We start from the raw sequence: 21433 nt of genomic DNA, 5'->3' as shown, positions 1-21433 counted from the left end.
AACAACCATGCAGAGCCTTGTGAGACTCCGCAATTGCCAGCTGCTGCCTGTCAAGCAGAGAGGGCATCCAAAGCGGTCAAGCACTTGGGGAACATTCAGAAAGAAGAGACTGAGCACTGAAAGAAACAAGCATGCCGTGTTCAGTGGTAGCACAAATGTGAATGCTCTTGCTGTGTACACAACTGATGAGGTGGGAGTGCAGCCACACTGTTCTCCATCCTCAGTGTTGCTTGAAGGCAAAGGTAGATAAGAGCAAAAGAAATGGAAGGTGATGCTGATAGTAGTAGGCAGGATTAAGTGGGAGCGGATGGGAAGGCGCATGAGTAGCATAACCACTAGCAGGGAACAGCTGGGCTAAATGGCCTGCTTTATGTTCATCGTCCAAAAGAAATGTGCTTCTTTTTCCAGCACCCTCACATCGTTCATGTTTTCCCTGACAGCAGCATTGAACCATCACGAGATAGGGGCAGTAACATCATCCTGACTCCTACAGCTGAGGTGGGTACTAAGTGATTCATTGGCGGTGTTATCAGTACATGCCTTTACTGCAGAACATAAAGCATGCTCAACAGTAATTTCATTGGAGGGAGGGAAGCTCTGACACTGATGTTCTTTCCTTATTTCTTTTCACGTAAAATATGCCCTTGAGAAAACAATCCTTGAGACTTAAGGTCAGCAATCAAGCAACGAAGGCAACTGGATCATGCTGCGGAGCTTGTCACGATACGGAAAGAAACCTTGCATTTATGGATGAATTGGGAGCGCACATTGGGATGCGTTTGGGGAACATTCACCAAGAATAGACTGAGCTCAGACTCTTGTGACTTTGCCTTCTTCACATGGACAATACAGTAGTGGAATAGAGAGCCATGCATTCATTCACCACAAGGCTCTCCAGGAACAATCTCTTTAGCTGTGCATAGCAGAGACTCGGCCTGTCTGTCTCACGGGAATGCTGGCGACACAACACTCATGTATCCATGCACAGCAGTGCCTCGAATGTTTAATGCACTTAATAAATTTTCTCAATAATTGAACCTGGAATTGTTGAGGTTTTTGATGTTATTTTCCTGACTTTGCAACTGCACTTCAGATACTCAACTGCGGTGTGGTCCTTGCAGGGGGGGAGGGTGGGGTTGTGAAGGGGTGGGGGGGGGGGAGAGGGGGGGTTGTGAGGGGGAAGAGGGAGGGGGTTTGAGGGGGAAGAGGGAGGGGGTTGTGAAGGGGTGGGGGGGGAGGTTGGGGAAGAAGGGGGAGGTGGGGGGAGGTAGAGAGTGGGTGTGGGGGTGGTAGTGGGTGAGAGTTAAATTCAGAAGTGCCTGAAGAGGGGGATGCAAAAAGCAGGGACCAGACAGCTGCAATGCCTGAAGTACAGTTGAGAAGTAGGGGAGAAAGCGACTGGATGGGGGATCTGCAGCTGGAGAGAACGGCTGGACGGAGAGGGCCGGAAGCGAGAGGCCGTAGAGAGCCGCGGGGAGCGAGCGGCCGAAGACCTTGGTGTCGCCGGGTGCGGGTAAGCCTTTTGCCAAATTTATGGCGCATGCGTAGAAAAACCCCCCTCCCTCACGCTGCTGTCTCCGGCCGCTCCGCTTCCCTCCGTTACTGGGCCGTTTGCTCGCCCACTCGCCGGCCGCTCCGCTCCCCCCAGGCCCGCTCCGCTCCCCTCCATCACCGGCCCGTTCGCTCGCCGACCACTCTGTTCCTACCAGGCCCCCTCTGCTCCCCCCTCCCTCCCCGGCCCCAGCTCGTTCGCTCTCTCACTCCGCCATTGTGTGCTGACATGTGTTTGTTAGGTTGCCTCCGTGTGATTATTTGAGCAGCGCCATCTTTAGTCCTGGCAGCTGCCTAAAGTCGCAGTCTGTAACGTTTTAGTGGCACATGCTGCATTTGCGCATGTGCCACAACAGCACCCCCTAGCGGTAGCGTTGTCAGCAAATGCAGTCATAAAATTATGAGAGGCATAGATAGGGTAGATAGCCAGAGTCTGTTTCCCATGGTAGGGGTGACTAAAACTAGAGGGCATAGATTTAAGGAGAGAGGGAGGAGGTTTAAAGGGGATCAAAGGGGGAAATTTTTTACACAAAGAATAGTGGGTATCTGGAATGAGCTGCCTGAGGAGGTGGTGGAGGCAGGAACAGTAGCAACATTTAAGAGGCATCTGGACAGGTACTTGAATGAGCAAGGCATAGAGGGATATGCAATTAATGCAGGCAGCTGGGATTAGTATAGATAGGCATTATGGTCGGCATGGACGTGGTGGGCCGAAGGGCTTGTTTCTATGCTGTACGACTCTATGACTGTAGATGGACCACACTGCTGCAACTGTGCATCTGTGGTTGAGGGAGTGAATGTTGAAGGTAGTGGATGGGGTGCCAATCAAGCGGGCAGCTTTGTTCTGGATGGTATTGAGCTTCTTGAGTGCTGTTGGAGCTGCACCCGTCCAGGCAAGTGGAGAGTATTTCATCACACTCCTGACTTGTGCCTTGTAGATGGTGGACAGGCACTGGGGAGACAGGAGGTGAGCTACTCGCAGAATTCTCAGCCTCTGACCTGCTCTTGTAGCCATAGCATTGATGTGGCTGGTCCAGTTCAGTTTCTGGTCAATGGAGAGCCCCAGGATGTTGATAGTGGGGGATTCAGTGATGGTAATGCCATTGAACATCCAGGGTGATGGCTAGATTCCCTCTTGTTTGAGATGGTCATTGCCTGGCACTTATGTGGCACGAATGTTACTTGCCACTTATCAGCCCAAGCCTGGATGTTGTCCAGGTCTTGCTGCATATGGGCATGGGCTGCTTCAGTGTCTGAGGAGTCGCGAATGTTACTGAACATTGTGCAATCATCAGTGAACATCCCCACTTCTGACCTTATGATGGAGGGAAGGTCATTGATGAAGCAGCTGAAGATGGTTGGGCCTAAGAAACTACCCTGAGGAACTCCTGCAGTGATGTCCTGGGACTGAGATGATTGACCTCCAACAATCACAACCATCTTCTTTTGTGCTAGGTATGACTCCAAGCATTGGAGTGTTTTCCCCCGATTCCCATTGACTTCTGTTTTGCTCAGGCTCCTTGATGCTGTACTCGGTCAAATGCTGCCTTGATGTCAAGGGCAGTCACTCTCACCTCAGCTCAGGAGTTCAACTCTTTTGTCCATGTTTGAACCAAGGCTGCAATGAGGTCAGTAGCTGAGTGGCCCTGGCGGAACCCAAACTGAGCGTTAGTGAGTAGGTTATTGCTGAGCAAATGCCGCTTGATAGCATCTGTCGACGACCCCTTCCACCACTTTGCTGATGATCAAGAGTAGACTGATGGGGCAGTAATTAGCTGGGGTGGATTTGTCCTGCTTTTTGTGCGCAGGACATACCTGGGCAATTTTCCACATTGCCAGGTAGATCCCAGTGTTGTCGCAGTACTGGAACAGCTTTGCTAGGGGTGCGGCTAGTTGTGGAGCACAAGTCTTCAGTACTATTGCCGGAATATTGTCAGGGCCCATAGCCTTTGCAGTATCCAGTGCCTTCAGCCATTTCTTGATATCATGTGGAGTGAAACGGATTGGCTAAAGACTGGCATCCATGATGCTAGGGACTTCAGGAGGAGGCCGAGTTGATCATCCACTCAGCACTTCTGACTGAAGATGGATGCAAATACTTCAGCCTTGTCTTTTGCACTGATGTGCTAGACTCCCCCATCGTTGAAGATGGGGATGTTTGTGGAGCTTCCTCTTCCTCTCAGTTGTTTAATTGTCCACCACCACTCACAACTGGATGTGGCAGGACTACAGAGCTTAGATCTGATCCTCTGGTTGTGGGATTGCTTAGCCCTGTCTATTGCATGCTACTTCTGCTGTTTGGTATGCAAGTAGTCTTGTGTTGTAGCTTCATCAGGTTGACACCTCATTTTTAGGTATGCCTGGTGCTGCTGCTGGCATGCCCTCTTGCAGGCTTCATTGAACCAGGGTTGGTCTCCTGGCTTGATGGTAATGGTAGAGTGGGGGCTATGCTGGACCATGAGGTTACAGATTGTGGTCGAGTATAATTTTGCTGCTGCTGATGGCCCACAGCGCCTCATGATGCCCAGTTTTGCATTGCTAGATCTGTTCGAAATCTATCCCATTTAGCACGGTGATAGTGCCACATAACATGATGGAGGGTATCCTCAATGCAAAGTCGGGACTTCGTCTCCACAAGGACTGTGCGGTGGTCACTCCTACCAATACTGTCATGGACAGATGCATCTGCGACAGGTAGATTGGTGAGGACAAGGTCAAGTCAGTTTTTCCCTCGTTGGTTCCCTCACCACCTGCCGCAGACCCAGTCGAGCAGCTATGTCCTTTAGGACTCATCCAGCTCAGTCATAGTGGTGCTACCAAGACACTGTTTGTGGTGAACATTGAAGTCCCCCACCCAGAGTACATTCTGCGACCTTGCTATCCTCAGTGCTTCTTCCAATTGATGTTCAATGTGAAGAAGCACTGATTCATCAGCTGAGGCGGGCGGTAGGTGGTAATCAGTAGGAGGTTTCCTTGCTCATGATTGACCTGATGCCATGAAACTTCATGGGATCCGGAGTCAATGCTGAGGACTCCCAGAGCAACTCCCTCCCGACAGTATACCACTGTGCCGCCACCTCTGGTGGGTCTGTCCTGCCGGTGGGATGGTGATGGTGGTGTCTGGGAGATTGTAAGGTATTATTCGGTGAGTATGACTATATCAGGCTGTTGCTTAACTAGTCTGTGGGACAGCTCTCCCAATTTTGGCACAAGCCCCCAGATGTTAGTGAGCAGAATTTTGCAGGGTTGACGGGGTTGGGTTTTCCGTTGTCGTTTCCGTTGCTTAGCTCGATGCCGGGTGGTCCGTCCTGTTTCATTCCTTCTCTTAGACTTTGTCGTGGTTTGATACAACTGAGTAGCTTGCTAGGCCATTTCAGAGAGCATTTAAGAGGTAACCACATTGCTGTGGGTCTGGAGTCACATGTAGGCCAGACCAGTAATAATAACTATCTTAAATTCTGTTCTAACCTTCACCAAAACATTTTTGTCTACAGGAATTGCGACGAAGGTGCATCTTTAAAATCATTCCTATGCTAAATCCAGATGGAGTGATAGTAGGAAATTATAGGTAAAACATTTTGAATAATTACATTAAAAATAAATTAAATGTTTCCTCTTGAGTCCTTCAGTATTCTAAATGGAGATATAGTGCTCTATCTGGCATCTTTCAGTTGCCTTGTTTCTGTCTTGAGCTGGTATTTGGAGGCCACCTGGGACAACAGTTTCAGAAGATTCCATGTATATCCACTAGAGATGGTTTGAATGGAGGGTGCTCACCCAATGGGGGAAATTTTATGCTCTCTCCTGTGATGAACTTCCTTGGCTCTGCTGCCATAACCTATCTGGAATTGCAACAGAAACCCTCTTCACACATGTTAGCAGGGTTTCCAACATACATCCGGCTAAGTTACAGCAGCAGCAAGGAAATGTTTGGACTCTGTCACCTGATTGGGTAAACTATACATGGAAGCAGTTAGAAAACAGTTAGGCTTGATTGAGAATAAACTCACAATCTAACACTTCAAGTGGAGTTAACCACTTTCTCCCTTCAGTGTGTAATATTTTTCATTTTAACCAGATGTGAACAGTTTGAACCTGAGTTATGAAAGATAGAAAGAAGCAGAAAAACAAGGTACAATACTGGCTGAAGTTGTGAATGAACAGTCATGTTGAAAAATTGTCTGCATTGCATCAAGAAATTCATTGAGTCAGCTATTTGAAGGACTCAAGCTGCAATGTGACTGTTCAGTTGCTCTGCTTCTTTTTCCTTATGACATACATGTAACCATCAATCACTATTTACTCAGAATAATGTACTAATGACTGCAGAAGGCTTCTTAATTAATAGAAGCCTTTAAATATTTCTACTTATGCTGCAGTCCTCAAAGAATTAAAAGTAATAATTTGTAAAATTGAACTTTTCAGGCTAAGTTATTACAGATCATAATTGTTATTTACAGCATGTGTCCTCTTCATCCCAGATGCTCACTTTCTGCTCGAGACCTCAATCGGAACTATCGACATCCAAAGCAGGAACTCTTCCCTACAGTATGGCACACTAAAAAAATGGTTGAGGAGCTACAGAAAGACCATTACGTGAGTCATAGCTGATGGAGCTGAGAGATCATAGCATAAATTGCAGAAACATATGAAACTCTCATATAATAGTAACTTCTCTCCCCAACTGTTTGATTTTCCACTTCTCCCTCCTTCAGATCCCTACAATGCCACCCACTGGGCAATTAGGTGGAGGAAAACCTGCTCCCTCGCCTTTGGTGTCTTATTTTCCAACTTCTCTCCTTATAAGGAAGTGTCACCACTTTTCAGCTCTCCTCCAGGGGCTTTGCCAAAATGAAAACATGCTGTATTGAAAATTATAAATGTGATCCTGCACCCTAAATGGAAGGGAAACTTACCACACCTCTGAGGAATGTCTCAAATTGCTTTACATGTGATGAATTATTTCCAGTGACATGTAGAACAAAATATGGCAACCATTTTGCATGTAACAATGAGGTGGATGAGTAGATGATCTGTTTTTGATGTTGTTGGTTGGCCAGGCCATCAGAAGACCTCTTTGTTCTTTTCTGAATTGTGTCTTGGGGTCTTGAGCGTTCACCTTAATCAGTAGACAGGGCCTCAGTTTATTGTGCCATCTAAAGGATGGCACCTTCAATATTGCAGCATTTCACCTTTTACTGTAGTGGGTTGTCAGCCTAGTTTATGCACTAAAGTCCTACAACAAAAAGCTTGGTGGAGTTTGAACCCACAACTTTCTGACTCAGAAACAAGAGTGTGACCAGATAGAACAAGCTGACACACATATCCTGCTACCTACAGTGCAACACGACACCATTCTGCAATATAACACTATTAATTTATGTATTGCTATTTGAGATTGTATGTATGGTTTAATAATGCTTAAAATTAAAATACTAGTAAGCAATTGTTATGCTACATAAAGTTGCAAACAATTAATAGACTGGATGTTGATTTAATAGTTGAATGTTTTGCATATATGTAACTGGATGGTTCTGTTTGCCATCTTCTTTTTGGCCATGCTCTTGTATGTACTCAAATATTTCGACATAGGAGTACACATTCAGTTCAGGACAGACAGCAACCTCTTAAATCTGCAAAGGCTCAAGGCTCAAGGCTCGCACAAAGATCAAAGAACAGCTACTAACTGAACTCTTGTTTGCTGATGACTGTGCTCTCAAAGCACACACTCCACTTTGCCCAAGACTCAGAACACTGCAGCCTTACAATAAGTCTGAAAAAAACAGAGATCTTGTACTAACCTGCCCCTGGCCACAAACTCCAAGAACCCATAGTCACAATCAAGAATACAGCCCTCAACTCTGTTCAGAAGTTCTGCTATCTTGGGAGTATCTGCTCCAACAACAACACACTGGATGATGAAATCATTCATTGCCTGGCAAAAGCAAGCTCAGCATTCAGCTCGCCCCCACGGGCTTGGGAGGGAGCATGGAATCTGTCTCATAACAAAGATCAAAGTCTACCAGGCAGTGGTTGTCACATCACTCCTCTATGGCTGTGGTGCTTGGACAACCTACCATCGTCACCTAAAGTAACTAGATACATTCCATCTTCGCTGTCTAAGATCTATCTACAACTTCAAGTGGCAGGACAAAACCCTTAACACCAAAGTCCTTGCAAGGTGCCACATTCCTGGTATCGAGAGCATCCTCATGAGAGCTCAGCATCGCTGGACCAGCTAGGTGGTTCGCATGGAGGATTCCCAAATACTAAAGGCATATTCTTCAGCCAGCTGAGCATGGGAACCTGTGCCATAGGATGCCCCAAAGTTAGAAACAGAGGCATTCTGAAAGGCAATCTCAGAGCCTATAATTTGGACCCCACTATATGGGGGAAAAACAAACATGGAGAGATCTGGTTGGAGAAGTCTCTGTCATTAAGCAATCTCAACATTTGAGGAGAACAGAGTCAGGTCCCTCCAGGACAATCGAGCAGGCCGCAAAGCCAGTACCTTCACCCACCCCTCCAACAGTGACTTCATATATATTATTTGCAATCTGATCTGAAAGTCAAGATTTGGTTTAACATCACATATGTGACAAAACCAACCTAGACGGTGAACAACCAGTCTCCTTGCTGAACATTCATCCATCAAAGAGATGGGAGAATCCATCATCTGGATGGTGCACTGGCCTTCTACTTCTACCAGCTCACTTCAAATCCACTCCTGTTTGATGTTTTGGAATTCTCTTCTGTCTGCTGTCTGTAAGGATCCTATGTGAAAGGCATTTGAGAAGTTTGAGATGTAGGCTCTTAAATCTAAACAAAGCAAACTACATAGGTATAAGGGGCCAGTTGGCTAAAGTAGATTGGGAAACTATACTGAAAGATATGGTGACAGACAAGCAATGGTTAGCATTTAAAGAATCAATATATAATTTGCAACAAATATACATTCCTTTAAGGCACAAACTCCCCACAGAAAAAGTGCTCTAATCATGGATAACAAGAGGAGTTAAAGATTGTATTAGATCAAAGGAAGAGGCTTATAATGTTGCCAAAAAGAGAAGTAAGCCTGAGGATTGGTAGGATTTTAGAATTCAGCAAAGGAGAACCAAGAAATTGATAAGGAAAGAAATAAGAGAATATGAGATTAGACTAACAAGAGACATAAAAACAGATTGTAAATGTTTCTATAGGTATCGGTGGAAAGATAAGCTGCGGGGAGAATGTAGAGAGGCTGCAAAGAGATATAGACAGGCTAAGTGAGTGGGCAACAAGATGACAAACGGAGTATAATGTAGGGAAGTGTGAAGTTGTTCACTTTTGTCGTAAAAATAAAAAAGCAGAATATTTTTTAAAAGGTGTGAAACTGTTAAGTGTTGATGTTCAGAGTGACTTGGGGGTACTCGTACGAGGAACACACTAGGTTAACATTTAGGTGCAGCAGGCTATTCTAAAGACAAATGGCACGTTGGCCTTTATTGCAAAGGGATTGGAGTACAGGAATAAAGAAAGCTTACTAAAATTGTCCAGGGCTTTGGTGAGACTTCACCTGGAATACTGTGTGCAGTTTTGGTCTCCACATTTAAGAAAGGATATACATGCACTGGAGGCAGTGCATCGAAGGTTTACTAAATTGGTCCCTGGGATGAGGGGGTTGTCCTATGATGAGAGACTGAGTAAATTGGGCCTATATTCTCTGGAGTTTAGAAGAATGAGAGGTGATCTAATTGAAACATACAAGATTCTGAAAGAGCTTGATTGGGTAGAAGCTGAGAGATTGTTCCCACTGGTCAGGAAATCTAGAACATGGGGAGACAGTCTCAGGATAAGGGTCAATCATTCAGGACTGAGATGAGGAGAAATTACTTCACTCAAAGGATTGTGAATCTTTGGAATTCTCGATCCCAGAGGGTTGTGGATGCTCCATCATTGATTACATTTAAGGTTGGGAGAGATAGATTTTTGACCTCACAGGAAATTAAGGGATATGGGGAGTGGGCAGGAAAGTGAAATTGAAGCTCAGTATCAGCCATGATCATATTGAATGGTGGAGCAAGCTCAATGGGCCATATGGTCTACTTCTGCTCCTTTTTCTTGTATTTCTTGTGTATGTAAATAGGAAGAGATCAGTGAAAGTGAACATGGGCCCATTAAAGGCAGAGACAGGGGAAATTATAATAGGGAATAAGTAAATAGCAGAGACATTAACCAAATACCTTGGGCTGAATTTTATAAGCTCACCGCCGTTCTCGGTGGCGAGCTTAAAAAACGACATGGCGCATGCGAAACTTTCGCGCCACTGAGCCCGCGCGATATTTCAAGTGGGAGCTCATTTAAATGGAGGGGGCGCAACGGCCTCCCCCAGTGATGTCATCAGAGGTGGCCACTCCCTCGCAGCAGCAGCATCCGGCGCCACTGCGCAGGCACCGGCGCCATTTTTAAAGGGCTTCAAGCCCTTAGGAAAAAATTTAATTTTTTAAAGTTACATTTCTGTGCATTCTCTTTAAGAAAATAATTAAAAGCTGGAGGCCCTTTCCCAACCACCCGCACCCCCCCAACCCCCCCAATGTGTTTTTTATTGGCCTATATCTTGAAAATACCCAAACTTTACCCCCAAACTTTTCACATTTGCCCTTCGACCCCTTCCCACCATCCCCACAGCCAATAAAAAGTGTTTTTCCTGCTCCCCCCACTGGCCGGAATATCGCGTGGGATGGTTGCCCTGTCATGGTAAGTGAATTAACATTTTTTTTGATAAGTTTTAGTAGGCAAATGAAGGCCCCGCCACTTGGGGACCTTCTCAACATTGGGGGTCATGGCAGGCCTCTCCTGGAAGAGTTTTCTGGGCCCCGTCGCCATGACCCCGACCCTGGAGGCCTCATAAAATTCAGACCCCTGTAGCTGTCTTAACAGTAGAAGACACAAAAAACATTCCGGAAATAATGGGAAACTGAGGGTCGAGCGAGAATAAGGAACTTAAATAAATCAGTATAAGTAAAGAAATATTACTGGAGAAATTAATGGGACTAAGTGAATGACAAATCTCCTGGATTTGACAACTTATATCCTAGTGTTTTAAAAGAGGTAATTGCAGAGATAGTGGAGGCATTACTTTTGATCTTCCAGAATTCCTTAGATTCTAGAACAGTTCCCAAGAATTGGAAGGTAGCGAAATAACCCTGTTGTTTAAGAAAGGAGGAAAAGAGAAAACTGGGAACTATAGGACAATTAGCTTAACACCAGTAGTAGGCAAACTGTCAGAATCTATTATTAGGGATGTGCTAATGGGGCATTAGAAAATTGTAATATAATTAACAAGAGACGGCACAGATTCATGAAAGGGAAATTTTGTTTGATAAATCTGTTAGAGTTTTTTGAGGATGTAATGAGTAGTTTGGATAATGGGGAACCAGTGGATGTAGTATATTTGGATTTTCAAAAAACATTCAATAAGGTGCCACACGAGAGGTTATTACACGAAATTAGGACTCATGGTATTGGAAGTAATATATTAGCATGGATTGAGGATTGAATAATGGACAGAAAGCAGAGAGTAGGAATAAATAGGTCATTTTCAGGTTGGCAGGCTACAACTAGTGGTGTTCCACAAGGATCAGTCCTTGGGCCTCAGCTATTTATAATCTACATTAGTGACTTAGATGAGGGGAACTTGATAGAGCTTGATAGATTTTTGGGTACTAAAGGATATAGGGATTGTGTGGGAAGGCAGAGTAGAGATAAAAGATTAAAAGATCAGCTGTGATCTTATTGAATGGCTTAGCAGGCTTGAAGGACCAAATAGCCTATGCCTGCTCTTATTTCTAATGTTCTAATGTCTCAACTCAACTCCTAATGGGCATGGGTTACAGCAGAAAACTAACCACAAAAGGGTACTACATTAGCAATTTCACTCAGTTAAGGCATAATCATTGTTGATGTGGGACTGGGTGCCTAAAGTGGAAAAGTTCCATTCTCATTTACATGATCACCTTAATAGTGCAAATTGTATTGAGAAATAAAATGATGCCCAGGTTCATTTAATTTTAATATTGTGGGACAGGTGTTATGATCAACAAATGAAAAGAATCAAATCCACCAACTGATCCCAATTTAGGAAACCAAAAACCAAACAGACAAGATTTTATTTTTATAAATTTTTCTTTAACACTCAAACCAAAACCAACATAAATTAAACATGATTGAAGAGTTAAATCACAATCGATATATATCTTAAAGGTTACACATTAACTATCAGATGCAACAAGGATAAATCTCACAAGTCTTTTGACAATCATTTCAGCAAAATGGCACCGAACCGTCCCAAAGTTCTTTAGGTCTTTGAACACTTCAAGCAGATTCTAGATCCCGACTCCCCAAGATGCAAATGCCAGCTTCCACTCGATGGCAGTTTCTCTCCAATCTGAACCCTACCATACTGTTTCCTGAAGTTCAGTGTAAATTAATACCTTGAATCCATGCTTAGTGTAAGAGCACAACTTAGCTCAGAGGATGCTGCCTTTCCCTCAGGACAGTAGCACCAGGCAGTTTTCTGCTCACTCTGTCAGGTACCCCACTGGTGAAAGAAAGTCAGCAAGCCAAGGCTATGGAGGTTGCAAACTTAGAATCAGTCTCTTGCAGTCCATCCCAGGACTCAATGACACCTCTGTCCCAATAGGCTCATTATGATATAGAGCAGCCACCCATATCTCAAGCCAATGTCCCAGAGGACCTACTTGTGAGCCGGTTCCAAGTCAGAATGGACAAAATTTCTAAGGTCCTTACCGGTAAGCTGCATCCGGAACCCAATCGGTGTCCGCAGCTTGCTGATTTCGTACGGATGAGGCCCAAGGTCCAATTTCGAACGGGCCTTGGGCCAATGCCTTCAGGCTCACATTTTCACTGAGTTGTTAATCTCGCACCAGAAACCAACACAAGTTTAATTTCCACCTGTGTCTATAGTTGCACATTCATTAGATATTAAGAGAATTAAATTCTTTTCATGGTTTGACAATATGGCAACAATTACAATCCATAGTTCCAAAAACACATGGAAACCTAATGATCTGACAAATATTAATGGCACACTCAACCCTTTGTCTAGATCCTGTGTCTAGTCTAAATAACTGGCCTTCCCTGCCAAGCATTGTATTAGTTATATGTCTTTAGCAAGAATAGGCAGCAAATTGACTCACCTGGCTGGAGTCACCAGTCCTTAAATATATGCATGGAGTCCTTAGTCATCAGCAGTCACTGTCAAAGCTCACATAAGAAGGGTGACCACTGGAATAGGGTACTGGAGGGCTGATGTCCACAGAATGTTACTCCAGTACCGGGTCAGGACCTTCAACAGAAGATGGGGGAGGGTGGGGGGAGAAATGTTGTTTTTAAAAGTATGAATTGTTAGTAAATAAGGCTTGGTTCCAACTATCAGACTTGTGGTTACATTGATGGGCTTTTGAATTAGAATTAGAATTAGAATTAGAACATTACAGCGCAGTACAGGCCCTTCGGCCCTCGATGTTGCGCCGACCTGTGAAACCATCTGACCTACACTATTCCATTTTCATCCATATGTCTATCCAATGTCCACTTAAATGCCCTTAAAGTTGGCGAATCTACTACTGCTGCAGGCAGGGCGTTCCACGCCCTTACTACTCTCTGAGTAAAGAAACTACCTCTCACATCTGTCCTATATCTATCACCCCTCAACTTGAAGCTATGTCCCCTCGTGTTTGCCATCACCATCCGAGGAAAAAGACGCTCACTATCCACCCTATCTAACCCTCTGATTATCTTATATGTCTCTATTAAGTCACCTCTCCTCCTCCTTCTCTCCAACGAAAACAACCTCAAGTCCCTCAGCCTTTCCTCGTAAGACCTTCCCTCCATACCAGGCAACATCCTAGTAAATCTCCTCTGCACCCTTCCCATAGCTTCCACATCCTTCCTATAATGCGGTGACCAGAACTGCACGCAATACTCCAGGTGCGGTCTCACCAGAGTTTTGTACAGCTGCAGCATGACCTCGTGGCTCCGAAACTCGACCCCCCTACTAATAAAAGCTAACACACCATATGCCTTCTTAACAGCCCTATTAACCTGGTTAGCAACCTTCAGGGATTTATGCACCTGGACACCAAGATCTCTCTGTTCATCTACACTACCAAGAATCTTCCCATTAGCCCAGTACTCTGCATTCCTGTTACTCCTTCCAAAGTGAATCACCTCACACTTTTCCGCATTAAACTCCATTTGCCATCTCTCAGCCCAGATCTGCAGCCTATCTATGTCCCTCTGTACCCTACAACATCCTTCGGCACTATCCACAACTCCACCGACCTTAGTGTCATCTGCAAATTTACTAACCCACCCTTCTACACCCTCTTCCAGGTCATTTATAAAAATTACAAACAGCAGTGGCCCCAAAACAGATCCTTGCGGTACACCACTAGTAACTAAACTCCAGGATGAACATTTGCCATCAACCACCACCCTCTGTCTTCTTTCAGCTAGCCAATTTCTGATCCAAAGCTCTAAATCACCTTCAACCCCATACTTCCGTATTTTCTGCAATAGCCTACCGTGGGGAACCTTATCAAACGCCTTACTGAAATCCATATACACCACATCCACTGCTTTACCCTCATCCACCTGTTTGGTCACCTTCTCGAAAAACTCAATAAGGTTTGTGAGGCACGACCTACCCGTCACAAAACCGTGCTGACTATCTCTAATGAACTTATTCTTTTCAAGATGATTATAAATCCTGTCTCTTATAACCTTTTCCAACATTTTACCCACAACCGAAGTAAGGCTCACAGGTCTATAATTACCAGGGCTGTCTCTACTCCCCTTCGTGAACAAGGGGACAACATTTGCGATCCTCCAGTCTTCCGGCACTATTCCTGTCGACAATGACGACATAAAGATCAAGGACAAAGGCTCTGCAATCTCCTCCCTAGCTTCCCAGAGAATCCTAGGATAAATCCCATCTGGCCCAGGGGACTTATCTATTTTCACACTTTCCAAAATTGCTAACACCTCCTCCTTGTGAACCTCAATCCCATCTAGCCTAGTAGCCTGAATCTCAGTATTCTCAACAACATTTTCTTTCTCTACTGTAAATACTGACGCAAAATATTCATTTAACACTTCCCCTATCTCCTCTGATTCCACACACAACTTCCCACTACTATCCTTGATTGGCCCTAATCTAACTCTAGTCATTCTTTTATTCCTGATATACCTATAGAAAGCCTTAGGGTTTTCCCTGATCCGATCCACCAATGAAATCTCGTGTCCTCTCCTTGCTCTTCTTAGCTCTCCCTTTAGATCCTTCCTGGCTAGCTTGTAGCTCTCAAGCGCCCTAACTGAGCCTTCACGTCTCATCCTAACATAAGCCTTCTTCTTCCTCTTGACAAGCGCTTCAACTTCTTTAGTAAACCACGGCTCCCTCGCACGACAACTTCCTCCCTGCCTCACAGGTACATACTTATCAAGGACACGCAGTAGCTGCTCCTTGAATAAGCTCCACATTTCGATTGTTCCCATCCCCTGCAGTTTCCTTCCCCATCCTACGCATCCTAAATCTTGCCTAATCGCATCATAATTTATTTTCCCCCAGCTATAATTTTTGCCCTGTGGTATATACCTGTCCCTGCCCATCGCTAAGGTAAACCTAACCGAATTGTGATCACTATCACCAAAGTGCTCACCTACATCTAAATCTAACAACTGGCCGGGTTCATTTCCCAGTACCAAATCCAATGTGGCATCGCCCCTGGTTGGCCTGTCTACATACTGTGTCAGAAAACCCTCCTGCACACACTGGACAAAAACTGACCCATCTAAAGTACTCGAACTATAGTATTTCCAGTCGATATTTGGAAAGTTAAAGTCCCCCATAACAACTACCCTGTTACTCTCGCCCCTGTCGAGAATCATCTTCGCTATCCTTTCCTCTACATCTCTGGAACTATTCGGAGGTCTATAAAAGACTCCCAACAGGGTAACCTCACCTCTCCTGTTTCTAACCTCGGCCCATACTACCTCAGTAGATGAGTCCTCAAACGTCCTTTCTGTCGCTGTAATACTCTCCTTGATTAACAATGCCACACCCCCCCCTCTTTTACCATCTTCTCTGTTCTTACTGAAACATCTAAATCCCGGAATCTGCAACATCCATTCCTGCCCCTGCTCTACCCATGTCTCCGAAATGGCCACTACATCGAGATCCCAGGTACCAACCCATGCTGCAAGCTCACCCACCTTATTCCGGATGCTCCTGGCGTTGAAATAGACACACTTTAAACCAGGTTCTTGCTTGCCAGTGCCCTCTTGCGTCCTTGTAACCATATCCCTGACCTCACTACTCTCAACATCCTGTACACTGGCACTACAATTTAAGTTCCCATTCCCCTGCTGAATTCGTTTGTTGAAGATAAGTAGCTGATCTATGGCAAATTGTACATCAATATCTTCATTTCCTGTTTTACCTCGCCACAGATCATTTTGTATGTTGACCTACATGGCCACAGTCGAAAACCTAATGCTTTCATGTATGGCTGCAGCCAGACTGGAACCACGTATCCATTTGGAATACTCAACTACCTCAGAGAGAGGATATTTCCATGGCTGATCTCCCAGAAGGTAATTCAGAATGGGGTTCGCAGCTGCATTTTAACCTAATTGCAGACACTATTATAATTGGCCTTTTATGTTCATTGGCAGGAACCTGGTGTCTGTGAGCTAGCTCCCAGTGTTAATGCTGGTAAACCTGTTTCCATATAAAATGGATGTCTTGTGTTACCTACGATCTGTGCTAATGCCATTGTGTTGCTGAAGTGCAGGTCTCGAGCAGCTGATGAAAATCCATGATAAAACTTCCAAGGTTCATGAACACTGGAGGCAGGGTAAATCCAATTCTAACAGGTCCTTTGGGCCGCCATTCCCAGCAGTTATACATTCGGCTTGCAGCTGGTCACAAGAGACCAATGCTTCGCAACCTGTGGCATTAGCCCTGGAATCTGGCTTAAAAGACCAAACTAAAAGTTCCTTTTCTCTTTTATCTCCTGGACCTATTATTTCTCTATAGAAGTAATATTATTCACTTAGAATTGCAGCTTATGAATTCCATGTCCCTTTTGCATCAATGTGCTACAAAGTTAGCTAACAAGAGGGTCTGCGGATGTTGCCTGACCTGCTGCATTCTTCCAGCATTTTCATTTCACTTGAGACCATCACCTGGCAAAAAAACACTTCAGATTGTTGAGCTCACAGACAAAGTCATCGGAATTAGTATTTTAATCACTAAAGTACTGATCCATACAAAAGTGTTGGAATTCAGCATAACAGAGTCAATTAACTCTTTAACCCCTTCACTCTCAAATTCTGAAATGATTCAAAGTGATAACCATTATTGGTGAAAGTGGTTATATTTTATTTGTGAAAAGTAAAACTTTACACATGCCAATCTCTGAGCAGTGGTATTTTTTTTTAAATTTCCAAAATATACTTTATTCATAAAAATCTGTAAAAATTACATTGCCAAACAGTTTCCAAACAGCACCAAAAAATACAAACATTGCAAGGGAGATCAGTTTCCTTCAATACTGTCATGAGTTTCTTCCCAACCCTTCCGTTTCACAATTGTCATGTCAATTACAGTTTTACATTTACAGCAATTGAGAATATTAACGATACAGTTCGAGGGGTTTCCCATGGATCCAGCCCCTCAGTCCAGCTTGGTGGGGGAACCTTACACTGTGGTCTTTCCCCATTGAGCCTTTGCTGCGGCTGCCCCAAGCTTTAGTGCGTCCCTCAGCACGTAGTCCTGGACCTTGGAATGTGCCAGTCTGCAACATTCGGTGGTGGACAACTCTTTGCGCTGGAAGACCAGCAAGTTTCGGGCAGACCAAAGGGCGTCTTTCACCGAATTGATAGTCCTCCAGCAGCAGTTGATGTTTGTCTCGGTGTGCGTCCCTGGGAACAGCCCGTAGAGCACAGACTCCTGTGTTACAGAGCTGCTTGGGATGAACCTTGACAAAAACCACTGCATCTCTTTCCACACCTGCTTTGCAAAGGCACATTCCAGGAGGAGGTGGGCGACCGTCTCTTCCCCACCACAGCCAACGCGGGGGCACTGTGCGGAGGGGGCGAGACTTCGGGTGTGCATGAAGGATCTGACGGGGAGGGCCCTTCTCACCACCAGCCAAGCTACGTCTTGGTGCTTGTTTGAAAGTTCTGGTGATGAGGCATTCCGCCAAATGACTTTGACGGTCTGCTCGGGGAACCATCCGACAGGATCCACCGTTTCCTTTTCCCGTAGGGCCTTGAGGACATTCCGTGCAGTCCACTGCCTGATGGACCGGTGGTCAAAGGTAGAAGCACGAACTCCACATAACTATTCCCTGGTCAGTCCCCAGGTACCTACATGTCAGTCAATGTGACTCGTAATACCTCTACAATCCTTGTGCTCGGGGAATCTCCTTTATACTTTCTTTACACAGCAAAGCCTGTGAAGACTGATTTAACCCAATCATTATCATGCTATCATTTGAATGACCCAATTACCAAAGATGGCATTTATCCATCTAACTGCTCAAGTCAGGTAAGTGTCTCATGATTCCTGACATCATCTGTTTTTTCCTACTCTCGGATTCTTATCAGCACATTAACATTCCAATGCGAAACTTGGCTGAAGCAAGAAACACCTGGTGGTCTTGGTACTCAGCTATTTTGTCTCAGCTCTACCCACACCTGAGTGTCTGAAATTCTGTTAAGGATCTTTTAGTTCTCACACAACAGCCTGTCTGTTTTCAGGCTCTGCTAGATTTCTCCTGAAGTTTACCTTTTTACCATTGGGTCAATGAAGGCCCAAAAGACAGTTTCCCATCAAATCACCTCTCGGCTACTTTTATCCAGAGCATATCACAAGCTGGAATATAAAAAAAGCTCAGTAGAAGAGTCAGTATGACAATGAAATTAAAGGGGCATACAGCCAGTCATTGTTTTTAAGCTAGTTTTCATTAATTAACAATAAAACACAATGCTTTTCTTAAATGCTACTTTTAAATTGATCTTCCATGACATTGCACATAGGGAGCCAAGAGCAAGTTGAGGATTCAGGTCAAGCAGGGTTAATGGTTTAGGTGGTTGTTTCTCTCACACCACCCGTTTACCACTCAGAGACCAAAATTGCCCCCTACTACTTCAGAAAAAAGTCTAAATAGAGATTGGATAGCCTGAGATATTGGAAGGAATCTGGTTGTCTGAAGATGAGGGGAAAGTTTCTGGCACAGGCTGTGTTGCTATGGGAAGAGAGAAAGACCTCAGACCTGGAAGAGAGCCATGTTGACTGGGTAGATAAAAGGCTATACTAGGACAGGACAGGCCTCATCGTGGTAAGAAAATCTGTTTAAAACATGGGAAAAAAATAGTAACAATTGATCATTTTAAAAATGTTTGACAGCCTTGGGTACTGAACGAAGAGTGACTTTTAGGTGCTATGAGGTTAATTAAATTTTGTACAACGTTCTTCACCATATTTTGTCTAAATAAGAGCAGTTACAGATCGGTCATCCTTGGCTGAAGTTAATCTGTGTTGCTCAAAATCACATTCATGGTGTAAAATAAGCTCACAGCGGAATTGAAAAGCATTTTTGCGACATTTAACAGGGGCCTTCATTGAAATACTTCTTATGGGAGCATAAAGTTTTTAAAACTGATCAAGCATAATTATATTAATCTTTAACAATTTTTCTATATAATGTTTAACTAACTCTTATCAGTTTCCAGAACCTTAGGCCATCATTAAGCTTGCAAATGTTCTTTAGAATTTGGTTTTATCCAAATCCCTTTACTGAAGCTAGCCACATGTTTTCAATGGAAAACTCTTTAATAGTGAGCTTGAGTGAAATACTTCCTTTTATATTTTATATTAGGGACTAAACAATTTTTTTGTTACTTTTTGTATTATGAGGATCCAGAGAGGTTCGACTGGAAGAGCTGCAAATTTCATATCCATAAATGTAAAGAATCAACAGGACGTGTGGTGATGTATAGGCAGCTCGGCCTCAGCAACTCCTTCACCTTAGAAGCCTCATTCTCAGGAGCAGTAAAAGAACAGTAAGATAGTTACTGTGCCTCTAATGATCACACTTGTCTAAATATGTATAGATTTTAAAAACAAAAGAAGGTAAATTCAGTGATTCCGTGGTCACAGGAAGTCTGGGTCAGAAAACTGGACAACAATGTTGCAAACCTGTGCCTTCTGCTGAGAGTGTGTGATGGCTGAATCTACCCTAGAGTGACAAAGACAGGTGAAGTACCAGAGCACATTTTTAGACCAATGTGGTAATCCGCTGAATATTCAGACATCAGTTTGTTACAGTCCCCAGTCTCAACAGTGCAATTGGAGGCTACAATCTTTTCCCCAGGGAGGGAGGAAGGTTTGCATGAATTAACCCAATGTACTGGCAACTGTCCATTAACAGACAGTTGGCAGAGGACTGGGACTAGGGCTTCTTGCCTGAAGATTTGCAAGTGCCACAGAGGTTCAAATTAAAAAGCACAGTTGAGTAAGGTTTACCGGAGCTACTTCTCAATATTTTTAGTCTCTCGAGGACAATACTAGAATTTACTTCTTCCATCAATCCTTCCTGAGCAGGGGTTTGTTTTGCACTGTTGCACTTTTGATCTGCCACATGGAACATGTAAATGTGCAGTGAAAGAGTTATATTGTTTTTAAAGCCTTTAGAGTCATAAAGTGGCAGACATAAAGATGATACTTAATATGCAGCTATTGCGGGACTGTTCAAGATCCAGGCTCCTTTGATTCACTCCCCAAGAAGCCCTTGTTGGTTTCTTTCTTCATTGTGCATGAAGTCAAATTTGTCTTCAGTTCTTTAAATCTCCAAGGCCCAGAGGACTGATTATTATTTGCTTAAATTTTGAAACAGTCAAAAAGTTGTTATTTTGCATCAAGGTGGAATCAGCCTTGATCAATCCTCCAGAAAGACGTGAAGCTTTCAATGTTTAATGGAAGGCAGAGAATGGAGGAAAGAAGAGGCAAAAGGGAAGGGGAGGAGTAGATGGAGAAGAAAAGAAATGAAGAATTAGGAGGGAATGAGGAGGAAATGGGAGGATAGAGCCCTTGATTTTTTATGTATATGGATGGGATCTCATTTTTTGTGTGGCGTTTTCACTTCTTGCTAGTATAGGGATCTCACTGCTAGGGGTCTTTTTTGTGTGTAAGGATATCTCATTTTCTTGTGTATAGTGGGGGGCTAATGCTTTGTGTGTATGGGCATCTCACTCTTTATGCATATGGGGGATTCACATTTTTGTGTATGGGGGCTTGTATTCGTATGTCATTATATGAAGCACTCACTGATTTTGACAAGAGTATCTGGGCCCATAGTTTAAAAAGGTTAGGCATCCCTAATCTAGAGGAAGAGGAAAATGGAGGCATGGTGAATCTACAGAGAGAAGGTTGAAAATTATGGCACAATCTGCCGCCACTCTCATATAGTTTTAGCAGCAAGTTTAGACATGTACTGGTCTTGGAACAGGTTCTTGGGAAAATTCTCGAGCTGTAATTTCCATTTTCTGATGCTTGTTTCTCTTTTCTTCAGACTCGCTATTCGTCATTTCAATATAAAGGATTATATGTCAATAGGGAAAACCTTCTGTGAGGGTATTATGGACTATATTAGGCTGGATGAAAATCCCTTGTAAGTTCTGTAATTTATAAACTGTTTTAACACATCACAAAAATTTAGAGATCAAAGGACAGATTTTCTTGCCTGTTACCCCTGGTGGAATGCTAGATAGGAGCAGCACATCCCAAGTGCACTGTTTCTCTCCAGGCTGAGGA

At 44.0% G+C, this 21433-nt stretch overlaps 1 protein-coding gene across 6 annotated transcripts in view; it reads left to right on the top strand.

Annotated features, from left to right (window-relative positions):
- LOC137352748 (cytosolic carboxypeptidase 2-like) overlaps positions 1-21433 on the top strand; it is a 276792-nt gene that overhangs the window by 209376 nt on the left and 45983 nt on the right. For all 6 annotated transcript variants that reach the window (XM_068018533.1, XM_068018561.1, XM_068018522.1 and 3 more), the window contains 5 exons: positions 5046-5119; positions 6033-6147; positions 16063-16206; positions 19538-19683; positions 21192-21290. In XM_068018533.1, coding sequence (XP_067874634.1) covers positions 5046-5119; positions 6033-6147; positions 16063-16206; positions 19538-19683; positions 21192-21290 — 578 coding nt within the window. The remainder of the gene's footprint in view (positions 1-5045; positions 5120-6032; positions 6148-16062; positions 16207-19537; positions 19684-21191; positions 21291-21433) is intronic.

This window comes from Heterodontus francisci, chromosome 3, assembly GCF_036365525.1.
Source record: "Heterodontus francisci isolate sHetFra1 chromosome 3, sHetFra1.hap1, whole genome shotgun sequence".
NCBI classification, from domain to species: Eukaryota; Metazoa; Chordata; class Chondrichthyes; order Heterodontiformes; family Heterodontidae; genus Heterodontus; species Heterodontus francisci.
This window is presented reverse-complemented; position numbering and strand designations above follow the sequence as displayed.